The sequence below is a fragment of the Geotrypetes seraphini genome, chromosome 10, assembly GCF_902459505.1.
Source record: "Geotrypetes seraphini chromosome 10, aGeoSer1.1, whole genome shotgun sequence".
Classification (NCBI taxonomy): Eukaryota; Metazoa; Chordata; class Amphibia; order Gymnophiona; family Dermophiidae; genus Geotrypetes; species Geotrypetes seraphini.
Window position 1 is genome coordinate 17,860,009 of NC_047093.1, and position 25,719 is coordinate 17,885,727.

The window sequence follows — 25,719 nt, forward strand, 5'->3', positions numbered from 1 at the left end:
AAAGACTGCAACAGAACTGTGTCATACAACTAAACAAACGGACCGTGTCAGGTCCTCTGGTTTGTAGAAAGATGGTGATACTAGCCTGCATCTTGTACTCCTGTCTTTGGTTTTTCTTTGTTTTGTTACAAAGCAGAAGACAAAATGCACTGCAAGTCCAAAGTCGGCAACGCCACAGCGGAGGAGACAAAAGACCAGACAGAAAATGGCGTCCAAACAGATCACGTTTATTTTGTAATTCAGATGCGACTCGACACGATTCGGCATCAGGAGTCTAGCCTGGAAGACTGATGAAACAACGCAATTCATGTTGAAGGAAACGGAATCTGTAAAAAAACGCCCGAATGTCACAATGTTTATTGTTTGTTGTGAGCTTCTAGACCGCTACTGATGACTGGGGAGTCAATTCATGAGCTTCTGTAAAAGATGTTACAACACTTGAGCTTCTGTAGAGGTGTTACAATACAGAGTTATTAATACCGGCATAATCAATCATCCCGCTTATGTTACCGGCACATCGATCGTCCTACTTATATGGATATGTTCATACCAAATCAGTCGTCCTACCTATCTTCACATCTAATATTAGGTTTACTATTGCAGCTAAGTATACTATATTTTCAAACCTCCTAAGGAATTTGGCCTATTCAACTAAATATAGTTTATATGCATGTATCTGTATCGTGTTTTATGTTTATCTTTGAAGTATTATCTTCCTCAGAGTCTAGTTTTCTGGGCTTCAGCCTTTGGTCTATTTATATCCTATTGTGTGCTTCCTATCAAGTTCCTGATTGGGGGGAAGGGGGAGACTAGCTAACTGTCTCCTCTATGTTTTTTATTGGTAAAGGAGTAATAATAATAACAGTTTATATACTGCAGGACCGTGAAGTTCTATGCGGTTTACAATGATTAAGAAATATTACAGATTGAGTAGTACTAACAGAGTTAAAGTTTAGAGGTCAGTTATTGTGGGGAGAGATTGTGCAGTGCAGCTGCCTACGTACTTTAGGAACAGATGTTTATAGGTGTTTCCTAAATTCCCCGTAAGTGTTCGCAAGCATGAGTAATTGTTTCAAATCTTTACCCCCATAATGCTGCCTGATATGAGAAGAGATGTTGAAGATGTCTTTTAAATTGACATCCTCTGACCGGTGGGGAGACAAAATTCAAGTTTGAGCTTCTCGTGTGTTGATTGGTTGAGAAAGAGAAAAGGTCAGTTATATATCTGGGGGGCTAGGCCGAAAAGTACCTTAAAGCAGAAACATCCAAACTTAAACTTCACACGTGCCTCCACCGGCGGCCAATGCAGGAGTCGGTAGGAAGGAGCTACATGATCGAACTTCTTCAGCCCAAGAATCAGCCTGACCGCCACATTTTGCACCAGTCGTAATCACTGCAAGTTCTTCTGGGTAATTGCCAGATAGGCGATATTGCAGTAGTCAAGTTGGCTTAGTATAAGGGATTGTACCATAATTCTGAATGATGAAGCATCAAAATATGCTCTAATCCTAATGGACCGAAGCTTCCAGAGAGTGAAAAAACCCTTTCTGACCAAAGAGTCCACCTGGTCTTTCATAGTTAGGCCCTAGTCTAGTATTATTTATTTATTCGATTTTTTTAGCCCGTCCTCCCAAAAGAGCCCAGAACGGGTTACAATGAATATATTGGTGCATTAAAATTATAAGTAAGATAGGTACTTAGAAATTCCCTTTCTGACCCGAAGGCTCACAATCTAACTAAAGTACCAGGAAAAATGACAATTAGAAGAGTAATAAAGAAAGAAAATAGAGATAGAGGAGAAAAATAAGAAAATAAACATACTAATAAGATTACAATGATCTAAAGGAATTTGAAAGATTAAAAAGAGGGAGAACCATTGAAGCAATAGAATTCTGGGGAAATTTAAATGAAATTTGAATGATAAAATAAAACAAAATAAGTGGTAAAACAATAAGTGAGATTAAAAAATATATCATAAACTAATAAGAATTGAAAATAAAATCAAAACAGTCAAAACTGAAGTCCAGCTTGAACGGGCCCCTGAGCCAACCGTTGGTCCGATGGCCGGACTGCAGAACCTCCTCCGTCGGCTCTCCCCTGCTGGAATGGGGGAGGAGCGAAGACAGTGTCCATCATAGTAGATTGGATAGGGTAACTGAGTTTGTTGATGCACAGCAATGTTTTAGTATCAAGTGGGTGTTTTCTCTGAGTTTAGCTTCAGTCTAAATTCTGTTATCCATTGTTCTATCACATTTAGTACTTCTGTTGCCGTAGGAGTGACTTCGGAGAGAGAGGTCGTGAATGGGATAATGATCGTGACGTCATCTGCGTAACTAAAAAATGTTATCCCTAGTTGGGACAATTGCGCACTTAGTGATGACATGTAAACATTGAAGAGAAGTCTATGAAGAGGATGGTCTTTATTAGAGAATGACACGGTGGCGGTTTACCCGCGGCCACCGCATTTTAGCCGCGGGTCACCGCCGAAAACGGGGAAGAAAACTAGCAGTCGCTGCGGCGACGGGGACAAGGCCATTCACCGCCCGCGGGGCGGTGAATGGGTCTTGTCCCCGCAGTGAGGCATGAAGGATCGCGCGGTCCCCGCAGCTCACACCCGCCTGCCCAATCGATTCTAGTGTTTAGCCAGCTCTCTCCCTTCTCCTCACCTTAGTTTGTAGATTTTCTTTTTCGGCGACCCGCACGCTATCAAAGAGCCGCTGCTGCTCAGTTTCGATCTTCTGCTCTGACGCAACCGGAAACAGGAAGTTGCAGCAGAGCAGAAGATTGAACACTGAGCAGCCGCACGTGTGCGGCTCTTTGGGAAAGCGTGCAGGTCGCTGAAAAAGAAAGCCTGCAAATTAAGGTGAGGAGAAGGGAGAGAACTGGCTAAACACTAGGATCGATTGGGCAGGCGGGTGGGGGCTGCGAGGACCGTGCGATCACCCGTGTTCCCGGCTCAGACTGTAAGGAGGGAGTGAAAGGGAAAAGGATTCTGGGCCAAGGGGATGAAAACGGAAAGAAAAACCCACAGCAGGAAAGAAAGGGAAGGACAGGCAGGTGAGCCAGATGCTAGAAGCAGGGGGGGGGGGAAGAAAGAGGGAAAAAAGCTAGATGGGGTTGAAAAGAAGAGACACACTGGTATGGAAGAGGAAGATAGGGGAAATCTGGACACAGGAAGGTAACAGAAAGAGGGGAAATTATGTGCATGGGGCATAGGGACAGAGACAAAAAGGGGACATGCCATGGGGATGGTATATGGACACAGGGGGGGGGCAATGGCAGATACATAGGGGAGATATTAGAAAAGTATATAAAATCGTACCCGTTTGAGGCTTTTATGTATGCAGCGGTGACGGTGACGGGGCGGTGAATGGGGTTGCAGTGGCGGTGACGGGGCGGTGAATGGGGTGGCAGTGGCGGTGGCGGGGCGGTGAAGGGAATGACGGTGACGGGGCGGTGCAGAGGATGGTGAGACGGGGACGGGGCGGTGACGGGGACCAATTTTTTCACCGTGTCATTCTCTAGTCTTTATCCCTTTCTTGAACTTAGAACTTAGAACTCATATAGATCAATTCAGATCCAGTCAATTGTGAAGAAGCACAAATGAACTACTCAGATATGTCTATCCATAATAGACATGGAAACTTATTTTCCTCCATAGAGGGCCAAATGAAATACTATTGAATTCTTTCTTGATGGTTTTTCCTGTTCTGTGTAAAGTATACGGACTTGAGAAAAAATTGATGCTGTAATACGTGTAGAAATAATTCATAGTCTAGTTTTTATTTTTAACTTAGTTGAATATGTTTTTGTTTAAAAATATTGAATTTCAGATGTTAATGAATATGAAATGTGAAAATATTTAAAAAAAAAACTATTTTAAAATGTGAAAAAAAAAAAAAAAAAAGAACTTTCCGGTATTTTTTTCCTAGTTTTAGTTCCTTCAGGAGGGCATTCTACCACCTTGGAGCCATCACCGAGGACATTCTTTTCCTGACATTTATGTATTTGATGTCTCTGAAGGAGGGAATTTTCCAGCAAGTGATTCTGGCTTGAGCGCAGTGCGTGCGTGCGTTGTTGTGTGCCGATGTAGTCTGGCCGCTAGATACTGTGGTTCAGAGAAATGAATGATTTTGTGCGTCAGCAGTAGGATCTTGAATTTCACCCTGCTTTCAATCGGGAGCCAGTGTAGTTTTTCAGTAGCGGGGTGGCCAGGGCCGGATTTTCCTATAGGCTAACTAGGCTTCAGCCTAGGGCCTCAAGATCAAGAGGGGCCTACATTGAAATTGTTAGCAAAATTAAAATCACACTATTCTAAAAACAGTGAACACTAAAACACTGAACCGAAAATAAGGAGAAATTCTACGCTTCGGGATCGGAACCGGCTCCGGCCGCAACGGGGCGCCGACTCGGCTTCTCCCTTTCTTTTTCTCGCCCTGGGAGGAGGATCGGGGAGGGAAAAACGTCAGTCCGGACACAGCTGGGCAAAGCCCAGCCCCGCGGGGAGAGAGGCAAAACGTGGATCCATCAGGACAGGGCGGCCCAGACTGGCATCGGGGGGGGGGGGGTTAATGGAAGGCAGGCAGGCAGGATGGCATGGGGGGTGTTCAATGGAAGGGGGATGGGAGGCAGGCGGGCATTGGAGGGGGGGTGAGGTGAGAAAGGACGCACTGGGGGCACTATGGACATAGGAAGGGGCAATGTTGTGTGTTATGTTTGATTAGTTATTGTTACAAGTACTATATATGGTGCTGAGAATAAATGTCCAAATAAGTGTTCTCGACTTTTTTTTATTTATTATCCGTGTCACATTTTTTATAAAGGTTAGTACCAATAACAACATGTTTCATTTAACATATTGATATATATCACAGTAATGATGTATTTTATTATCTCTCATGTAATTTACAAACTTAAAAATGGGAGGTGAAAGGGCCTCATAAGTGGAATAGCCTAGTAGGGCCTCTTTTCATCTAAATCCGGCCCTGGGGGTGGCACTCGTGTGCCTCGATTTTCCCAGCAGAGATCTTGTTGATTTATGACACATGTTGCACTATCGCAAGCACGTACACTCAAACTTTAGGACTGATCATGCAATTCTTTTCAATGGGCTTGAGTGAACGTGCTTGCGATATTGCGCTGTTTCATCGCTCATCCAGGCTAGATGCCTGATGCAGGCCTAGTGGCTGAAACACGAATCGTGTTGAGTCGCATTTGAAGTACAGAAGAAACTTGATCTGTTTGAACGCCGTTTTTGTCTGGTCTTTCGTCTCCTCCGCTGTGGTTTTGCTGACTTTGTTATTATGGACATCCCTTCTGACATGAATCCATGTGGCAACACTCTTCATTAGGGTTGGAAACCAGCAGTGTACATAGAAAGGGAATCCACCGCATTAGCATTTGGCTCGTAAATTGAATTAAGAACATAAGAATAGCCTTACTGGGTCAGACCGATGGTCCATCATGCCCAGTAGCCCATTCTCACGGTGGCCAATCCAGGTCACTAGTACCTGGCCAAAACCCAAAGAGTAGCAACATTCCATGCAACCAATCCGGGGCAAGCAGACGCTTCCCCCATGTCTCAATAACAGACTATGGACTTTTCCGCTCTTACCCCAACTTCTGGCAATGCGTTCCAGAGCTTAACTATTCTCCGAGTGAAAAAATATGTTTCCTCCTATTGGTTTTAAAAGTATTTCCCTTTAACTTCGAGTGTCCCCTAGTCTTTGTAATTTTTGACAGAATGAAAAATTGATCCACTTGTACCCGTTCTACTCCACTCAGGATTTTGTAGACTTCAATCCTATCTCCCCTCAACCGTCTCTTTTCCAAGCTGATGAGCCCTAACGGCTGGAAAAATTGCAGCTATACTCACTCGAGGAGCGCAGAGAGAGGGGAGACATGATCGAGACGTTCAAATATCTCACGGGCCGCGTCAAGACAGAGGAAGATATCTTCTTTTTCAGGGGTCCCACGGCAACAAGAGGTCATCCGTGGAAAATCAGAGGCGGGAAACTGCGAGGTGACACCAGGAAGTTCTTTTTTACTGAAAGGGTAGTTGATCGTTAGAATAGTCTTCCACTTCAGGTGATTGAGGCCAGCTGCGTGCCTGATTTTAAGGCCAAATGGGATCGACACGTGGGATCTATTCACAAGGTAAAGGTATGGAAGGGTCATTAGGGTTGGCAGACTGGATGGGCCGTGGCCCTTATCTGCCGTCTATTTCTATGTTTCTATGTAACCGTTTTAGTCTTTCCTCATACGAGAGGAGTTCCATCCCCTTTATCATCTTTGTCGTTCTTCTTTGATCCTTTTCTAGCACCACTATATATTTCTTGAGATAAGGAGACCAGAATTGAACGCAGTACTCCAGGTGAGGTCGCACCACGGAGCGATACAGAGTCATTATAGCATTCTTAAGTCTTGTTAACCATCCCTTTTTTAAAATAATTCCTAGCATCTTTGTTTACTTTTTTGGCCGCCGCTGCACATTGGACAGAAAGTTTCAATGACACCCAGATCCTTTTCTTGGGCACTAACCCCCAAGGCGGGACCTAGCATCTGGCAACTGATTTGGGTTATTCTTCCCAATGTGCAATCACTTTGCATGTCTAAAAATGATTTCACCAATAGCACATTTTTACTTCAGGTCCTTGACCAAGTAGAGAATATTTATTTATTCAATTTTCTAGACCATTCTCCCAAGGGAGCGTCGAACAGTTTACATGAATTTATTCAGGCACTCAAGCATTTTTCCCTGTCTGTCCTAGTGGATTTACAATTTATCTAATGTACCTGGGGTAATGGGGAGATTAAGTGACTTGCCCAGGGTCACAAGGAGCAGCCGGGGTTTGAACCCACAACCTCGAGGTGCTGAGGCTGTAGCTTTAACCACTGCACCACTCTAGAAATCAAAGAGCAGCCTGCTATGGAAACCGGAGTCACTGAGCAATGCAGACCTGCTTAACCCTAGGAGACTTGTAACAAATGCATTTTAACCCTTTCAGGACCATAAGGATCGTAGGCCAATTTTTGTGGTTTTGACGACATTTTTATGGTAAAAAGGGCTTGCAGATGCCAAAAAATTGATTTTTTTTTGTGAAATATCATTATTTTTTTTTAAAAAAAAATCACACTTCTGGCTTATGGACAGTGTGGCAAGTGAATCTTCTCGTCAATCTGGCAACGACGCTAATGAATGAATGTCGGAACCAGTTTGTTTACATAAAGGCAGTATCATATGGAATCCGTACATATCAAATTTAGAACTGTAGACTATCCCAATCAAAATTGATAGGATTTTAAAGTTATGGGACAAATATGTCCCTTGGTCCTGAAAGGGTTAAGCTAGAAAAACCTGGAAGATAAATGGAGCGATACTGATTATACAGTACAATGGAAAACTGATCTCGGTTACAGAAGCTAGCATTTAATTTCTGTCTCTGAATACAAATAAATGCTCACTGCCAGCTCTGCCTTAGGAGCTATGAGTTAGGTCTGTGAGCCAAGGTTTTTCACAGTAACTTTGTTCCTTCAGCTTCACGCAGTTTTTATCATTACGAGTTTGTCCGGAATCAATATGTCAGCACCCGATGAATCTGAGCATTTCCAGTCAGTTTTGTTGCATATAAGTCAATGTTCTGTTCAAATGACTTTGATACTGCAAAGATGCAGTGTCAGCGATATGGCAGTCCTTTGCTCTGCTCTTGACTCAGTATATCCACATGTAGAATAATTCTCATTTTACAGACTGAATGAATGACTTGCATGACAAAAACCTTTTTGTAGTCAGAACAGTAAATAGAGAAGAGCTATGTCTCCTAAAAGAGACATCTCAGATCCAGATATTGACAAGGCATACAAGCTTTTGTAGCTGGGATCCATGTGTGAACTGCCTTCACCAGATGTCCAGGGCAGATCGTGCTGAAAACTGGCTTCTTAAAACATTGTCTGACATTCTTATGATTAGCACTTCAAAAGTGCCAGGCCGAGAGAAAGGCTGGAAAGTCACAGGAAAACTCTATGGATCATGTCCTTCAGCCATAAGTCCAACCCAAGATATAACAAACTACAAGGAACCACTGATGTTTTGTGTTTTTTTCAGTCCTGTTAAGTCAGTGGTTCTCAGCTAATGAATATGCATAAGACACATTTGCATGCCTGTCTCCTCCATTATATGCAAGCCTCTCTCATACATATTCATTAGGGATATCCTGAAAACCCAACTGGCTGGGGGTCCCCTAGGATAGGGTTGAGAACTAGAGAATGACACGGTGGCAAAATTCATCACCGTTCCCGTCCCCGCGGATAACCGCGGGAAATAATCCCATACCATTTTCTAGTGTCTATTTCAGCCTCGGTCCTTCTACACCAGTCAGTATTCTTCACAGCAAAGCTTGAGGGTCAGTGGTTGTGGCCATTCGTACTCTGATTCTTATGTGAGCCAAGGATAATGAAGCCATTGTGACATCACTGATGTGATTGGCTCTTAGGCACTGGTGGAATGAGGCATTATGACATCACAATATCTGCTCTGGATACCAGAGACTGTCATTCTTCAGTGTCTGTTTCAACCTCAGTCCTTCTACACCAGCATTCTTCAAAGCAAAGCTTGCGGGTCAGTGGTTGTGGCCATTCATACTCTGATTCTTAGGTGAGCCAAGGTTAATGAAGCCATTGTGACATCACTGATGTGATTGGTTCTTAGGCACTGGTGGAATGAGGCATTATGACATCACAATCTCTGTTCTGGATACCAGAGACTGTCATTCTTCAGTGTCTGTTTCAACCTCAGTCCTTCTACACCAGCATTCTTCAAAGCAAAGCTTGCGGGTCAGTGGTTGTGGCCATTCGTACTCTGATTCTTCCCTCTCTCCTTAAAGAATGACATGAAGATGGTTTCCCGCGGTTATCCGTGGAGACAGGAACAGTGATGAATTCTATCACCGTGTCATTCTCTATTGAGAACCACTGTGTTAAGGTGTCTGCTGCTCATGCAGAATCGGAAATTATAAAATCCCACACTGCTTTGGGATGAAAGTTCAAAACCAGGGCTGGCCAAAAATTTTCAAGCCTGGAGTTGGGTAGCTTGACAGGTCTGATTTACATGCTTTGATATCCTGCCTCCTCCTCCTTCAGCAGCTGAAGGAGGGTGGCCTTAGTAAGCTGCTTATTTAGAAAGCATGATTTAATCTGGGTGACGGTAGTACTTTCTTTGAAATTATGCTTCCTTTCTGTGGGATTTTTTTTAATTAATTTTTTGTGGGTCTTGACTTGGATCAGATTGAAATTCTGAGCTTCCACGTTTCTCAGTTCCAGGAGGGAGACTTTCCCAAAGTATTGTGGGATTTGTAGTCTGATTCTCCCTGTTGAAAAATGGATCCATGCACAAGGCATTAAAAAGGTGCAGATTAATTTGTTCTGTGGTTCTTGGAATAGCTGTGTCCTTTGCCTCAGGATTTAATTCCCTGTAGCCACTGGAAAGTAAAAATGAATTCTTCAGAACAAAATCACTGTAAACCTTTAGTTAAATCACAGGCTCATGCAAGGTACAGCAAGCAATATCTACGAGTGGAATCCTGCCGGTGCATCAGAATAAAAATTTTAAAAGTATATTCAGTGGGCCAGTGCAGTGTCTGTAGCAGTGAGGCACCCAGAATGCTTGAGTACCTGATTTGTAACCTGTTCTGAGCTCCTTTGAGAGGACAGGCTAAAAAATTGAATGAATGCATAAATAGAAGTCTTCTTGGGTCAGCTATGACGGTGGAGGAGTTCAGTTATTGTGCAAAGGTGACACCTAGTGGTCAGACACAAGGCCCATGATTACAGGTTCTGGAAGGAGTGTTTGCGCATAACTGCCCCCTCCTAGGCAGAGTTGCCATATGGCTCCAGAAAAAGAAGGATTGAGACACCGGGTTTTACTTCCATTGCTTTCAGCATGAAAAAGGTTGGAGACCCCTGCTCTAGAGGGCTGGTCATTGATTTTTTGAATGAATACATGATGGTAGAGGTGTCCTGATTACCTTAAGATAATTTTATAAGCAAGAAGCTTAATGTAAAGAAGTTGTAAACCGTTTCTATCCCATGTACTGTCAAATGTATCTTTATTGTAAACCGCTTCGAACTTCACGGTATAGCAGTATATAAGAAATAAATTATTATTATTATTAAATTATTATTTTACTTAAAAATATATTGTTTAAATTCATTCAGCAGTCAGATCAGTTTGTTTAAATTTTATGGAGAAATTAATCTTTGAACATTCTGAATATTGTTCGATATTTGCAATTCATGTTACTGTAAATCCTTTCTTGAATCAGGAAATGCATGCTTGTAAAAGTCAAAAACAGTATTTGTTTGTACTGAAATGGATTCAGCTCTTGATTTTAATGCATTGGTTCTTTTTTTTTTTTTTTCAGTGTTCATTTTTGCCTAAATTCTCTATCCATATAGAAACAAAATATGAAGACAACAAAGGAAGCAATGATAGCGTAAGTGTTACTGTGTCTCTTTAAAAAAAAATTGCAACGTGAAAAGATGGACCATTCCGAGTACATGAGGTTGATTAATGTGAGATTTCTTTCAAATTGAGTTGTTGGGTGGTTTTTTTTTTTTGTTCAATATGCTTAGCCATCTTGCAGAAGTTATTGCACGGTTTGCTTTTCTGAGTGTGAATGCTTTTTTTAACCCATAGGATGGGGGGGGGAAGAAATCTGGCACAAGACTCCTCATAGCTGTCAAACAGCTTGTGTGACTCACTGACTTCATAGGCTACAAGCTGGTTCTGATCCTGCCACGTTCTAACTTTAAATCACTGTGGGTTCCCAGAATCATAGGAGCAAACTTTTCAAAATGATTACAGGTGCTACACATAATGGAAATTATCTCTCCCTGGACACAGAGAAACCTCCTCCCCCCCCCCCCTTTTTTATCAAGCTTCATTCAGTGGCCTACTAAGGGTGGGGCACGTGACCAGGGAGGAAGCGCAAAGGTCGCGCTCCTGTGTTGTGCTTTGCTCTGCAAAGAGGCAGCCATCCAGCAGGAGACCACGCTGGACCACCGCCACTTTAAAAAGGTATGAGGGGGTGCGCGCATTGTATTCGGTCCATAAGACGCACCCCCTTTTCTACCCCCTTTTGGGGGTTGAAAAAGTGTGTCTTATGGTCCGAAAAATACGGTAAGCAGCTGGAATCCAGTTTCATTATAGAAAAGGGGGAAGGGGTAAAACGCGGACCTGACGGATCTTGCGGATCTTAACCCGCACGGCCTTAAAAATCTGAGGTCCATGTCCGTGCCGCTTGTAGTTTCTGTCTCTTACAGACCTCGATGACATTTTAGCGCTGACGGATCCGTCTCAGCATAGGGAGGGAAAAGTATTAGGATCCGTCAGCGCTAAAATCTCATCGAGGTCTGTCAGAGCCAGAGACTAGTGCTAGAGCGGCAGAGCAGAAGCCAAGAGAGCGGGGACATAGGTTTCGGACGTGCGTTATGGAAAAGAAGTCTCCAAACTCTCTGCCGCTCTAGCACTAGTCTCTGGCTCGGACAGACCTCGATGAGATTTTAGCGCTGACGGATCCTAATACTTTTCCCTCCCTATGCTGAGATGGATCCGTCAGCGCTAAAATCTCATCGAGGTCTGTAAGAGACAGAAACTGCAAGCGGCACGGACACGGACCTCAGATTTTTAAGGCCGTGTGGATTCAGATCCGCGAGGTCCGTCAGGTCCGTGTTTTACCCCTTCCCTAGAAAAGGGGCATATGTACAAGAGGACTGGGCAAAGACAAGAGACCGGGAAAGAAAATGATTCAGAGAGCAATAGATTGATCATAATATATTAGTATTTGGGAGAAAAAGCACCTGACTCGGGTTCTGATAACGTACCTCAACCAATGGCGAAGGTGAGAGGCACCGGGGCGGTGGTGTCTCTCCCCTGCCCTCTTCTCTGCACCCCTCCCCCCTCCTTCTTCATCCCTGCCCCCTCCTGCCATGCCCCTTCCCCCGTACCTTGTTAATATTCCCGGCACGAGCAGCAACCCCAGCCTGCTGTTCGTGCCAGAATTTGCTCTTTGCCTTACGCCACATCCTAGGCACCCATCCATCTCTCCTCATTTTTCATTCTCCCCCCCCCCCCCATCCCACTAACTGTGAGAATGTAACTGAAATGCCTTTATGTTTCTCTTGTATATTCATTTCTGATCTGAAGAAGATGTTGTTGTCTTCAAAAGCTAATCAAAAATGTATTAAGTTAGTCCACTAGGTATCGTCTTATGCTGTTTTAATTTGTTTTGCTTCTGTTTATTACTTTTTCTTCAGCTAAGCCTTTTTGCTAAAAGGCTGCTCTAATTCAGTGAAACAAACTCTTCCAAATGAGTGAGGGTGCTAATGCAACAGATTGCCCTTCCCTGCACCTAGGAAAGGAGTTTGCTCAATATTAGGGGTGTTCAGTACACACTTAGGGTTCCACCTTGTTCACCCAGCCCCCCCCCCACCCCCACACAAACCTTGTCTCTTCTTCCCTAAGCTTGGGGCTGCATCTGGAAGGCCTCTAAGCCTGCTCACACTCTAACTAATGTAGCTGAGGCAATGGTGGATTGGGTGACTTGCCCAGGGGCACAAGGTGCAGTGTGGGATTTAAACCCACAACCTCAGGGGGCTGGGGCTCTAACCACTGCGCCACACATTCCCTGGAGTGTAATTAAATTCTGGAATTCATTGCCGTAGAATGTGGTGAAAGCAATTAGCTTAGCAGGGTTTAAAAAAGATTTGGATAATTTCCTATAACAAAAGTACACAAACCATTGTTCAGATGGACTTGGGGAAATCCACTGCTTATTCCTAGGACAAGCAGCATAAAATCTATTTTACTCCTTGGGATCTTGGCCACTGTTGGAAACAAGATACTGGGCTTGATGGACCAATTTTCTGCCCCAGTATGGTAACTCTTATGTTCTTATGTGGGCCAAGTATAGGACAATCAAGCCATTGTGACATTGCTGATGAGATTGTCTCTTAAGCATTGGTGGAACGAGGCATTATGACATCACAATCTCAGCTCTGGAATGTTGCTACTCTTTGGGTTTCTGCCAGGTACTTGGGACCTGGGTTGGCCACTGTTGGAAACAGGATACTGGGCTTGATGGACCTTTGATCTGTCCCAGTATGTCAAGTATTATGTGAGCCAAGTATAGGACAGTCAAGCCATTGTGACATCACTGCTGAGATTGGCTCTTAGGCATTGGTGGAATGAGGCATTATGACATCACAATCTCAGCTCTGGAATGTTGCTACTCTTTGGGTTTCTGCCAGGTACTTGGGACCTGGGTTGGCCACTGTTGGAAACAGGATACTGGGCTTGATGGACCTTTGATCTGTCCCAGTATGTCAAGTATTATGTGAGCCAAGTATAGGACAGTCAAGCCATTGTGACATCACTGCTGAGATTGGCTCTTAGGCATTGGTGGAATGAGGCATTATGACATCACAATCTCAGCTCTGGAATGTTGCTACTCTTTGGGTTTCTGCCAGGTACTTGGGACCTGGGTTGGCCACTGTTGGAAACAGGATACTGGGCTTGATGGACCTTTGATCTGTCCCAGTATGTCAAGTATTATGTGAGCCAAGTATAGGACAGTCAAGCCATTGTGACATCACTGCTGAGATTGGCTCTTAGGCATTGGTGGAATGAGGCATTATGACATCACAATCTCAGCTCTGGAATGTTGCTACTCTTTAGGCTTCTGCCAGGTACTTGGGACCTAGGTCGGCCACTTTTGGAAACAGGATACCGGGCTTGATGAACTTTCGGTCTGTCCCAGTATGTTCTTAAATTTATAACTGTGAACTTATAATGTAAGGCACTGTATGGCCTCCTACCAAACTAACTCTGTATTGTAACACCTTTACAGAAGCTCACGTAAACTGCTCTGAATTGACTCCCCAATCATTAGTAGCGATATAGAAGCTTTCAATAAACATTATCATCAGGGCCAGATCACCTATTAGGCAAGACTAAGCAGTCACTTTAGGCAGTAGTTATGACTGCACCAAAGCAGAGCAGTAGACCCTAACAGCCATAAAACTGAAAGACACAACAGGGGGTCCTTATACCAGTAGGGTGGGTGGGTTGTTTTCCAGGAGACCAATTATCCAGATTATTCTGGGAGGGGTGGTTTGGAGGCGATAATGATTGTTAGAAGGCTAAGGGGCAGGAAAGTTCATTTGGGGGGAGGTGCAAGGTTAAATTTTTGCCTAGAAGAGCATCTCATAGTTTCGCACCAAGGAGTAAAACAGATTTTATGCTGCTTGTCCTAGGAATAAGCAGTGGATTTCCCCAAGTCCATCGTAACAATGGTTCATGTACTTTTGTTATAGGAAATTATCCAAATATTTTTTTTAAACCTTGCTAAGCTAATTGCTTTCACCACATTCTACGGTCTTTGAAAGCAAATGAACTAAGTGAGCACTAACTGGAATAGAATCATACCTTTGTAATGACTGCACGTTTCTTTATATTTCAAAGAGGCCTGTAATTAAAAAGATATAAATATTCACATAAGAGAATTGCCTTGAGGAGCTGATGTGTTTCCTCTTATAGAATGGGCTTGTTCTAGCACATTGAGGAATAAGATGCAGCAGGAATCTGAAATGAAACTTTATTTAGAGTATAGAACTATTTGTCAAAAAAGGAATAGACAAACCCCCTGTTTTACTAAGGTGCACTAAATACACACGCGTGCTAACCGCTAACGTGTCCATAGACTAACAAGCACGCATTAGCATGTAACGTGTGGTTAGCGTGTGCTAATATTTAGAGCACGCTAAAACGCTTAGTTGCACCTTTGTAAAAGGAGCACTGGGATCCGTGAGGAATGAGGTGAGCACTAGCTTGGGAGGAAAGGAAAGCACTAGGATTGGAGAGGAAGGAAAACAAAGCTACTTACCGTAACAGGTGTTATCCAGGGACGGCAGGCAGTTATTCTCAACATGTAAGTGATGTCATCAACAGAGCCCAGATGCGGACAGCTTCGCAAGCAGACTTGCTTGAAGAACTTTAGAAAGTTCGCGACTGCCGCACCGCGCTTGCGCGAGTGTCTTCCCGCCCGACGCAGGGCACGAGTCTTCTCAGTTCAGATAGCTAGCTAAGAAGCTAACCAGAAGAGGTGGGTGGGTTGTGAGAATAGCTGCCTGCTGCCCCTGGATAACATCTGTTACGGTAAGTAACAGTACTTTATTCCAAGACAAGCAGGCAGCCTATTCTCAACATGTGGGTGACCTCCAAGCTAACCATAATGGGATGGTAGGAGTGTTGGCAATTCAGGAGAATAAATTTTGTAATACTGCCTGGCCGAAACGGCCATCCCATCTGGAAAAAGTATCTAGACAATGAGAGGTGAAAGTATGAACCGAGGACCAAGTGGCAGCTCTGCAGATTTCCTCAATAGGAGTAGATCTAAGGAAAGTTACTGATGCCGCCATGGCTCTGACTTTGTGGGCTGTGACTCGACCCTCTAGATGCAATCCAGCCTGAGCATTGCAGAAAGAGATGCAAGCAGCCAACCAGTTGGAGATGGTGCGCTTGGAAATTGGATGTCCCAACTTGTTTGTATCAAAGGAGACAAAAAGTTGAGGTGCAATCTGTGTGGCTTAGTTCTTTGCAAGTAGAAAGCCAAAGCACAATTGCAGTCCAGAGTATGAAGAGCAGCGGGCACATGACTCCGGACAATAGTCAGGTCCCAAACACTGAACACACCACCTATGTGGGTCAGTGAGGAACATCGCCTGTGACCGGCAGGGACATAAACAGAAAAATAGTCTCAGCGAGATCGAAGCCCGCTGGCTGAGGCCGCAAGGCAGGCCCCGCCGTGACACAAATGAAAAATGAAATTAAGTATTTTTTTTTGTTTCTTTTTAAATGAAAACGCTCAAAGAAACACAGCGACCCTGGAAAAAAATAAAACACAAGCCATGGGGAGAGAAGGCACAAAGTAGAACTGAGTCTAGCACAGAGCGTTGAAATAGGACTTCTCGGCTCCGCGGAAAACTGAGAACTGAGGAGACATGCGCCCTGTGTCGGGCGGGAAGGCACTCACGCATGCGCGGTGCGGCAGTCGCGAACTTTCTAAAGTTCTTCAAGCAAGTCTGCTTGCGAAGCTGTCCGCATCCGGGCTCTGTGGATGACATCACCTACATGTTGAGAAGAGCTGCCTGCTTGTCCTGGGATAAGAGGGAGTGTGCTGAGGTAGGAAGGAGATAGGAGAACACTGGGTCAGTCCTGGGGTGGGGTTAGAGGAAGATAAGTGAGAAGTAGTATCCTCCTTTCTAGCACATGATGGGGGAGAGGGAGAGAAGGTTCATATCCTTCCACCAATTTGATTCCCCTCCAACACACCTACAAACACACACACATATACCCATTAAACAGTCAGAGGGGCATAATCAAAACATACATCTAAGTCTGATTTGGGCTTATGGTGCTAGATGCCCAAAGTCGGGAGTGGGAAAATGCCCATTTTTTTAAAAATACGACTAAAATTAATTTTTTTTTTCCTGAAAATCGTCTATCTGGACATCCAGACTGCCAGGACGTCTATACTACATTTTCAACCCAAATTTTGTCCAAGTCCCAAACGCATAAAAAAAGACCATTTGGATGTGGGAGGGGCCAATCTTGTAACGGACTGGCCACCCAGATATGGCAACAGAGCAGTGGGGCAGTACTGTGAACCTCTCATAAAGGGTGCCACATAAACAACTCACCAGAACTCTCTTATAGGTTATGGTGAGCCCCCCATAACACCCCTAAAACCCACTATACCCACCTGTCTACAACCCCAATAGCCCTTATGGCTGCAGATGGCACCTATATTTAATTTAATTTAATTTAATTCTTATATACCGCTAATAACCGTGAGGTTTCTAAGCGGTTTACAGCGGTTTACAAAAATGATGCATTAAAGATACAATAAATAGATCCAAGATGGCCGCATACCTCAAGAGCTGAGGAACGCTCCTCAGAACTCGTCTGATATAAAGAAATTTTCGGCGAGAGGGGTTAGTACTCACAGACATGCCAAAGAGACGAGGACGGAGTGCTGCTGCTGCCTCTCGGCACACCGCAGGAATCTCGGTCGGCACTATCGACGAACTACTGAGGAAGATACAAAGTGCCACACCGGCGTCAGTTGTGGGCCCGCTGGAGACGCTGAGAGAAGGCGGGACTGCGGCGAATCTCCTTGGGCCGGACACCACCCTCAGCCCTGACGCTAGAGCGCCGCCCTCACAGCCTCGGACCACAAGCTCTCCACGGAGTGGGGAGACCCCGTGGATTGGATTGTCTCCTCCTCTGGAGGCAAGTTTACCAGCGGAGAGCCTGGGAGATGGGGAACTTCACCAGGAGAGCCCCATTGGGGGAACTGAGGCAATATTAACTTCAAGTGAAGGACAAGCCCAGAAGGGAGAAACCCAAGTGGTTTTAACTGACGGTGAGCATTTTTTTCACTAACCAAGGTGAAATTTCTATAACTAAACCCACTGAAGTGACTCTGGAATCATTATGGGATCTTGTGGCTAACTTAGGTAAAGCCATAAGTCCCCATTTTCAATACATAGAAGGGAAACTAATTGAACAAACAAAAGAGATAAAAGAACTTCAAAATGATATGCTTTTGTCTAAAGAGACTAGTGGGAAAATGGAACAGGACTTGATATCTTTCAAAAATGTTCAAGAGACACTAATTAAAGATAATACAAATCTTAGGAGAAAAATTGAGTCTTTGGAAAATAATGCTCGTGGTAATAACCTAAGATTGATTAATTTCCCAAGGGTCGCTATGGTGCCCCCTAGAGAAATGGTTAAACGATACTTAAAAGAAATACTGGGAGTTACGGAGGAGTGTATGCCTCCATTCTCCCAGGTTTATTACTTGCCTTCAAAAAATCAAGTTCAACCATATGTGACTAACAACCAAGAAGCATTAGATGTTTCAACTTTACTTGAAACATCAGAAAAAGAATTGGCAACTCCAGCGACATTAATTCTAACAGTGGCTCTTCAGCCAGATAAGGCATGGATTTTGAGACTATTCTTTAAAAATAGACAAAAAGAATTTATTGGACTTAAAATCCAGATGTTTCCCGATCTCTCACGTGAAACGCAGAAGCGACGACGTGAATTTCTTTTTCTGAAGCCAGGTGTTTTAGCTTTAGGGGCTACTTTTTATTTAAGGCAACCTTGTAAGTGTATAGTGAATCACCGCCAGATCAAGTATGTTTTCTATGAACCATTTCAGTTAACTAATTTCTTGGTATCATCTCGTCTGAAGGAAGAACAACATCATTAGCTCATTATTAATATAGGCATTAGTCCTCAGCTCTATAGTTTCATATTAGTGATTATTTTCCTAATATTCTCGCATTTTGTTAATCTTGGATCCTAATGTAGGACTTGAGTAAAGTTAGCATATATATATATTTTTTTTTTTCTTCTCTTTTGTTTTAATGTTAATCTGATGGAATATGTTTATATGTTAAACTTCTTTCTGTACAAGTTAATATGCTTGATATAAGTTTGAAAATGATAAATAAATAATAAAAAAAATAAAAAAAAAAGATACAATAAATAAAAACTAAATAAATAAGATAGGTACTTGGAAATTCCCTAACTGTCCCAAAGGCTCACAATCTAACTAAAGTACCTGAAGAAACAGTATGAAAAATAAAATAAAAAGACAGAGGTAGAGATAGAGATAGAAATGAAATATTCCAACAAGTAATGAATAAATAATTTAAAGTTAGAATTAAAATAATAATTAAAGTAAACAAAATAGAGATAAAAATAAGCATAGAGAGAAACAGAAACACACTCCAAAAAAGCATCAAGATCTTTGACTTGTAATTATTATGATCATTTAACACCAGATCTTAAATGCCTTTCCGGAATACATCATATCCCTATCCCTCTCCATACCCACCTCCATCTCCACCCCAATTCACTTCAAACACCATTCCCATTCTATTCTTTAACTACCGTCAACCCCAGTTCCGATGGCTATTATCTGGGTCCCGAGTTTCCTCCAAGAACAGGCGACATCTCTGGCAAGGTAATCTCCACCGCTGCCGCACATGATGCGAGATCCTCAGAAGTAGACCCTTCGGAATGGGGGAGGAGTGAAGATGGTGTCGGGTACATTGCTGGAACGGGCTCCTTAACCGACCGTTGGTCTGAGCGTCGGACTGCAGCTCTCCTCTGTCGGCTCTCCCCTGCTGGAACGGGGGAGGGGTGTAGATGATGCTAGGTGCCCTGCTGGAAAGGGCTCCCAATCTGGCCACTAGTGAAACTGGCAGTTGGTGCCGAGCACCGTCAGCGCTGCTCCTCCTATAGTTCTCTCCCCTGCTGGAACGGGGGAGGGGTGTAGATGATGCTAGGTGCCCTGCTGGAAAGGCAGTATTTTATGGCAGTAGAATAGGGTTAGGGGGGGATTTGGGGGAGGGGGGCTCACATTTTCCACCATGAATGTAGTGGTTAGAGTGGCTTATGGGCCTGGGTCCTCCTCTCTATGGTCCACTAGCCCACCCCCCAGGCTATTTAAGACACCTGTGAGCAGCTCTACTAGGCTTTCCTATGCCAGGTGCTGATGTTCTGGAGACCTCCCTCCCCTTCAAAATCACTGAGCTCTGGAACAACCTTACCTCCCCTCTTCGGAACTTGAGCTCTGTCCATGTTTTCCGCAAACATCTGAAAACCTGGCTTTTCTCAAAAATGTAAGCCTCCCTCCAACTTTGGTTTCCCAAGTCCTCAAAAAACTCTTCATACTTCGACCTCTAACCCTTTATTGTAGTTCCTTCCTATTTCATCTCCTGTAAACCGTGCCGAGCTCTACGAACGTGGAGAAGATGCGGTATACAAACCTAAGGATTAGATTAGATTAAGTTAGATTAGATTAGACAGGTATATACTTTTTTTATTCTGATCTTTGTGGAGGTATGAGGGGGTAGGGTTACCAGGCGTCCGGATTTCACCAGACATGTCCTCCTTTTTGAGGATATGTCCAGAGGTCCAGACAGCTACTGGGTGTCCCAAATTGACCAGTAACCAAAAGGTCCATGGTGAACAAGGTATCAGGAGACTCAAATTGACCAGTAGTGACCAGAGGAGAACTGAGTGACTGGTGGTGAATAGGAGTGGCTGGTGGTAACCAGGAGTGACCTGAATGACCAGTTGTGACTGGAAACAGCAATAAAGTGACCACTCAACATGTAATGCAACGTAATGACACATGAGTGGTAAAATGGCAATAATTGGGTGATAATCAATTATTGGCAGTAATTGCAATAATTAAAATTTACACATCAAGTTTCAAGTTTATTAAAATTTGATATTCCACTTAAAAATTGTTAAAGAGGTGTACATTACATTTTAAATATATATATATATATATATAAAAAATATATTATAATTATAAAAAAAATTTTGGGGATCTATAGTTAAGATGTAAACCAAAAGAAAACAGACTGAGACATCTTCCTAGTTGGAAACTATAAAAATGTGCATGTAAGTTTTCCACATGGATCCGAACATAAGAATTGTCGCTGCTGGGTCAGACCAGTGGTCCATCGTACCCAGCAGTCCGCTGCCACAGCGGCCCCTAGGTCAGAGACCGGCGCCCTAACTGAGACCAGCTCTATCTGCGTTAGTTCTGGTTCAGCAGGAACTTGTCCAATTTTGTCTTGAATCCCTGGAGGGTGTTTTCCCCTATTTGAATCCCTGGAGGGTGTTTTCCCCTATTTGAATCCCTGGAGGAAGTTTTCCCCTATGACAGACTCCGGAAGAGTGTTCCAATTTTCCACCACTCTCTGGGTGAAGAAGAACTTCCTTACGTTTGTACGGAATCTATCCCCTTTCAACTTTAGAGAGTGCCCTCTCGTTCTCCCTACCTTGGAGAGGGTGAACAACCTGACTTTATCTACTAAGTCTATTCTCTTCAGTATCTTGAATGTTTCGATCATGTCTCCTCTCAGTCTCCCCTTTTCAAGGGAGAAGAGGCCCAGTTTCTCCAATCTCACTGTACGGCAACTCCTCCAGCCCCTTAACCATTTTAATCGCTCTTCTCTGGACCCTTTTGAGTAGTACCGTGCCCTTCTTCATGTACGGCGACCAATGCTGGACGCAGTATTCCAGGTGAGGGCGTACCATGGCCCGGTACAGCAGCATGATCACTTTCTTCAATCTGTTCATGATCCCCTTCTTAATCATTCCTAGCATTCTGTTCGCCCTTTTCGCTGCTGCCACGCATTTCGCGGACGGCTTCATCGGCTTGTCGACCAGTACTCCCAAGTCTCTTTCCTGGGGGGGCTCTCCAAGTACTGCCCCGGACATGGGAGTATTGCCATGGAAGGGGTAAGGGTGCATCAGGGGCATTCCTAGAAACAACACGCAGATATATATGACAGATCTGCGTCTAATTGAAGTGCAAGTTTCATTTGGTATAAGTTTTCATGCACGGATCCTGATCCTAAGCACTATCCTATAAACAGTGTCCAAATTTGCCTGCCATTTATAGAACAGCAGTTTTCACTCATTTTTTTTCAGTACCTAAATTTGGGCACCATGTACAGAATGCAGTCCAGTCCAATGTGTTTGAGAGGCTAATGTGTTTATTCTCTTTCAAAAGCTTATGGGTTAACATTTAATGTTCTTGCTATTATTGTGATGTCATAGAGCCTTATGGTTATAGAAACATGAAGGCAGATAAAGGCCAAATGGCCCATCCGGTCTGCCCATCTGCAGCATCACTATCACCTCCTCTCCCTATTGGTTAAGGCTCTTTACAGCTGCATTGTGAGGTCATAGAGCTTTATAGTTATAGAAACATAGCAACATGATGGCAGATAAAGGCCAAATGGCCCATCTGCAGCATCCACTATCTCCTCCTCTCCTATTGGCTAAAGCTCTTAACATTTGCATCTCCTCTCCCTATTGGCTAAGGCTCTTTACAGCTGCATTGTGAGGTCATAGAGCTTTATAGTTATAGAAACATAGCAACATGATGGCAGATAAAGGCCAAATGGCCCATCTGCAGCATCCACTATCTCCTCCTCTCCTATTGGCTAAAGCTCTTAACATTTGCATCTCCTCTCCCTATTGGCTAAGGCTCTTTACAGCTGCATTGTGAGGTCATAGAGCTTTATAGTTATAGAAACATAGCAACATGATGGCAGATAAAGGCCAAATGGCCCATCCACAGCATCCACTATCTCCTCCTCTCCCTATTGGCTAAGGCTTTTTACAGCTGCATTGTGAGGTCATAGAGCTTTATAGTTATAGAAACATAGCAACATGATGGTAGATAAAGCCAAATGGCCCATCCACAGCATGCACTATTTCTTCCTCTCCCTAAGAGATCCCACTATTAGAAGCTGGCCTTAACAACCGCTTATTGGTGCTAATTAGGAGTTACGTATGTAACTAGTCAACGCCTCTATTCTATAACCAGTGCACCTGATTTCTATAGTGTGCATCTCCTAAGGGGTGTGGCCATAGGAGAGGCTTGGGTGGGTCATTTAGGCACAGTCATATAGAATACTTGCATTTATGTGCCTAAAATGCCAGTAGGTAGGTGTGACTATTTACGCCAGTCTTTGGCTGGTAGAAGTGCAGGCACTTTAGTTCCTCTTTTACAAAGGTGTGCTAAGTGTTTTAGCACGGATTTAGTGCGCGCTAAATCAGCATGTGCGCTAACTGCTAACGCATCCATAAGATAGCATGCACGCATTGGCGTTTAGCGTACCTTTGTTAAAGAGGGGGTTAGTTAGGCTTGAGATTGTGGACTGAGATTAGTATTCTGTAATGGCAGTTCCTTGGCAGGTGCAAGTGCTCGCATGCAAAATTAGGTGCGAAATGGCCAACACTATGGAGCAAGACCTGCTTGTATTGGAAAAATGGTCCAGCAATTGGCAACTAAACTTTAATACATTACATTACATTACATTAGGGATTTCTATTCCGCCATTACCTTGCGGTTCAAGGCGGATTACAAAAGGTTAATTTAAAAACAGAGTTACAATGATTAGCTAGAGAAGTAGGTTGTAGATCTTATAGACATTTAGCGGGTTGTTGAGGGTGAGGTGGTTTGTAGTAGAGTTGATAGGTGGTCAAAGTGGAGGTTCTTTTGTTATTAATTAGTGCAGTAATGGGTAGATCGAGCGTCAGTTTTAGTGTTACTAAGAGGTCGTGATGTTATTGCTGCTTCAGGAATTTCTTGAAAAGTGTGGTCTTTATTTCCTTTCTGAATGTCCTATAGTCTGGGGTGGTCATCAGAAGGTTGGAGATTTGGTTGTCCAGTCTTGCGGCTTGAGTGGCTAGTAGGCCGTCGTGTAGTCTTGTTCTTTTTACTTCCTTGATTGGGGGGGGTATGAATGGGGAGTGCGTTTTTCTGTGTCTGGTAGTGGGTGCTTGGATGAGGCGATTGTTCAAGTATGATGGGCTGTCTCCGTGTAGGGTTTTAAATAATATGCAGTAGAATTTGAATTGGATTCTTTCTTGGATTGGAAGCCAATGTGAGTTGATGAAGGCATCCGTAATGTGGTCATGTTTTTTCAATGAGTAGATGAGTCTCAAAGCTGTATTTTGGATTGTTTGGAGTTGTCTAATCGTAGTTGCAGGGCAAGGAAGGAAGAGGATGTTGCAGTAGTCCAATATACCCAGTATTAGAGATTGTACTATAAGTTGAAATTGTGTTCTTTCAAAGAACCAAAGAACCAAGAACCAAAGAACCAAGAAATGTAAAGTGATGCACCTTGGGAGTGGAAATCCACGCAAAACATACACCTTAAACAGCGAAAACTTAACAAGAACTACTGCAAAAAGGGACTTGGGAGTTCTCATCCGGGAAGATACGAAAGCTGCTAATCAGGTGGATAAAAGCTTCAGCGAAAGCCAGACAAATGCTGGGTTGCATCAGAAGGAGCTTTACCACTGTTATACAGATCCATGATGAGACCTCACCTGGAGTACTGTGTCCAATTTTGGAGACCACATTATCAAAAATATGTGAAGAGAGTGGAGTCGATACAGAGAATGGCCTCTAGGATGGTCTCAGGATTTAAAGACATCCCATATGAAGAACGCCTGATCAGACTGCGCTTATATTCTCTCGAGGAGCGCAGAGAAAGGGGGGACATGATAGAAACATTTAAATACATCATGTAATGTCACATCGAGGTGGAAAACGACATATTCTTTCCCAAGGGATCCTCGGTCACAAGGGGGCACCCGCTCAAACTCAAAGGAGGGAAATTTAGTGGCGACACCAGGAAGTATTTCTTCACAGAACAAACTTCCGGTGCAGGTGATCAAGGCCACCAGCGTGCTCGACTTTAAGAATAAGTGGGACATTCACGTGGGATCCCTACGAGGGTCGAGTTAAGGAACTGGGTCATTAGCGCTCAGACTTAATGAGGTGGGCCAGTAGAGTGGGCAGACTTGATGGGCTGTAGCCCTTTTCTGCCGTCATCTTTCTATGTTTCTAAAGTGGAGGAGGAAATCTTTTTTCTAAAGGGTCCCACAGCGACAAGAGGGCATCCACTAAAACTTAAGGGGGGAAGATTTCATGGTGACACCAGGAAATACTTCTTCACCGAACGGGTGATTGATCGATGGAATGATCTTCCCCGCCAGGTCGTCAAGGCCAGTAACGTGCTCGACTTCAACAGTCGATGGGACAAACAGGTGGGAGTACTACGGAGTTATGCTCAATCGATAGATGCTCCAGGGAAGAAGGGTCCTTGAGCGGGCAGACTAGTTGGAGGGAGGGTTCTTGAGTGGGCAGACTTGATGGGCCATCGGCCCTTTTCTGCCGTCATGTTCTATGTTTCTAAGCTAGTCGATAAAGGTCGCAGCATGCACTTTGCAGAATACTGTGGGCAACAGTCACCGTGGTGCCTAACTTTGGGTGCTATTTACTGAATCTTGCCCTGTGTGCAAAAAGGGCGTACTCTTTCCCAGCAGTGAACGTTTGTATGAATCATTGTACACTTGTGTGACTAACGTGTGCATATGACCGCTATTGGGAAGGAGTTCTCATCTTTTTCCTTTTTATGCATTTATTCATTTGTGATTACTCTTTCACTGTGGATGCACTTCACATTTGTTAATGCTATTGTTATTCTGTGTTCCTTGTTAGAACACCCATATTGTTGGCTTTGTATTTCTTCTCATATATAAAATCAATAAAACTCTTTGAACTAAAAAAAAAAAAGCGTGCACTCTTAATATTGCTCCTGTAATGAAAAATAGGAAAAAAATAAAAAATTATCGTAAATGAAATACAAAATGATTCTAAACAAAAATGTTCAGGCTGGGCACCTCTAATAACATACCCTTTAGGGTAGCATGCATTTGATTTCTTAGAGCTGCTGCTTAAAAAAAATTACCCCCACCCCCTCCACTTTTACAAAGTCACGTTAGGCTTTTTTTTTTTAATCACTGGCTACAGCGGTATTAGCTCCAGCACTCGTAGGAATTTTAGGAGAGTCGGCGCTAATACCGCTGCGACCGGTGATAAAAAAAAGCCTAACGCTGCTTCGTAAAAGGGTGGGGTGAGGGGTTACTTTGCACCCAATCAACTTATGCTAGGAATTAACGCATAGGTCATCAATCTGCACGTGTCAAAAACCATTTTATTAAAACAAATGCGTGAAATGAAGAATTATAATAAATTTATA

At 43.6% G+C, this 25,719-nt stretch overlaps 1 protein-coding gene across 3 annotated transcripts in view; it reads left to right on the forward strand.

The window, feature by feature from the left end:
• Positions 1-25,719, forward strand: part of PITPNC1 (phosphatidylinositol transfer protein cytoplasmic 1) — a 379,107-nt gene that overhangs the window by 302,681 nt on the left and 50,707 nt on the right. For all 3 annotated transcript variants that reach the window (XM_033960571.1, XM_033960570.1, XM_033960569.1), the window contains exon 5: positions 10,419-10,490. In XM_033960571.1, coding sequence (XP_033816462.1) covers positions 10,419-10,490 — 72 coding nt within the window. The remainder of the gene's footprint in view (positions 1-10,418; positions 10,491-25,719) is intronic.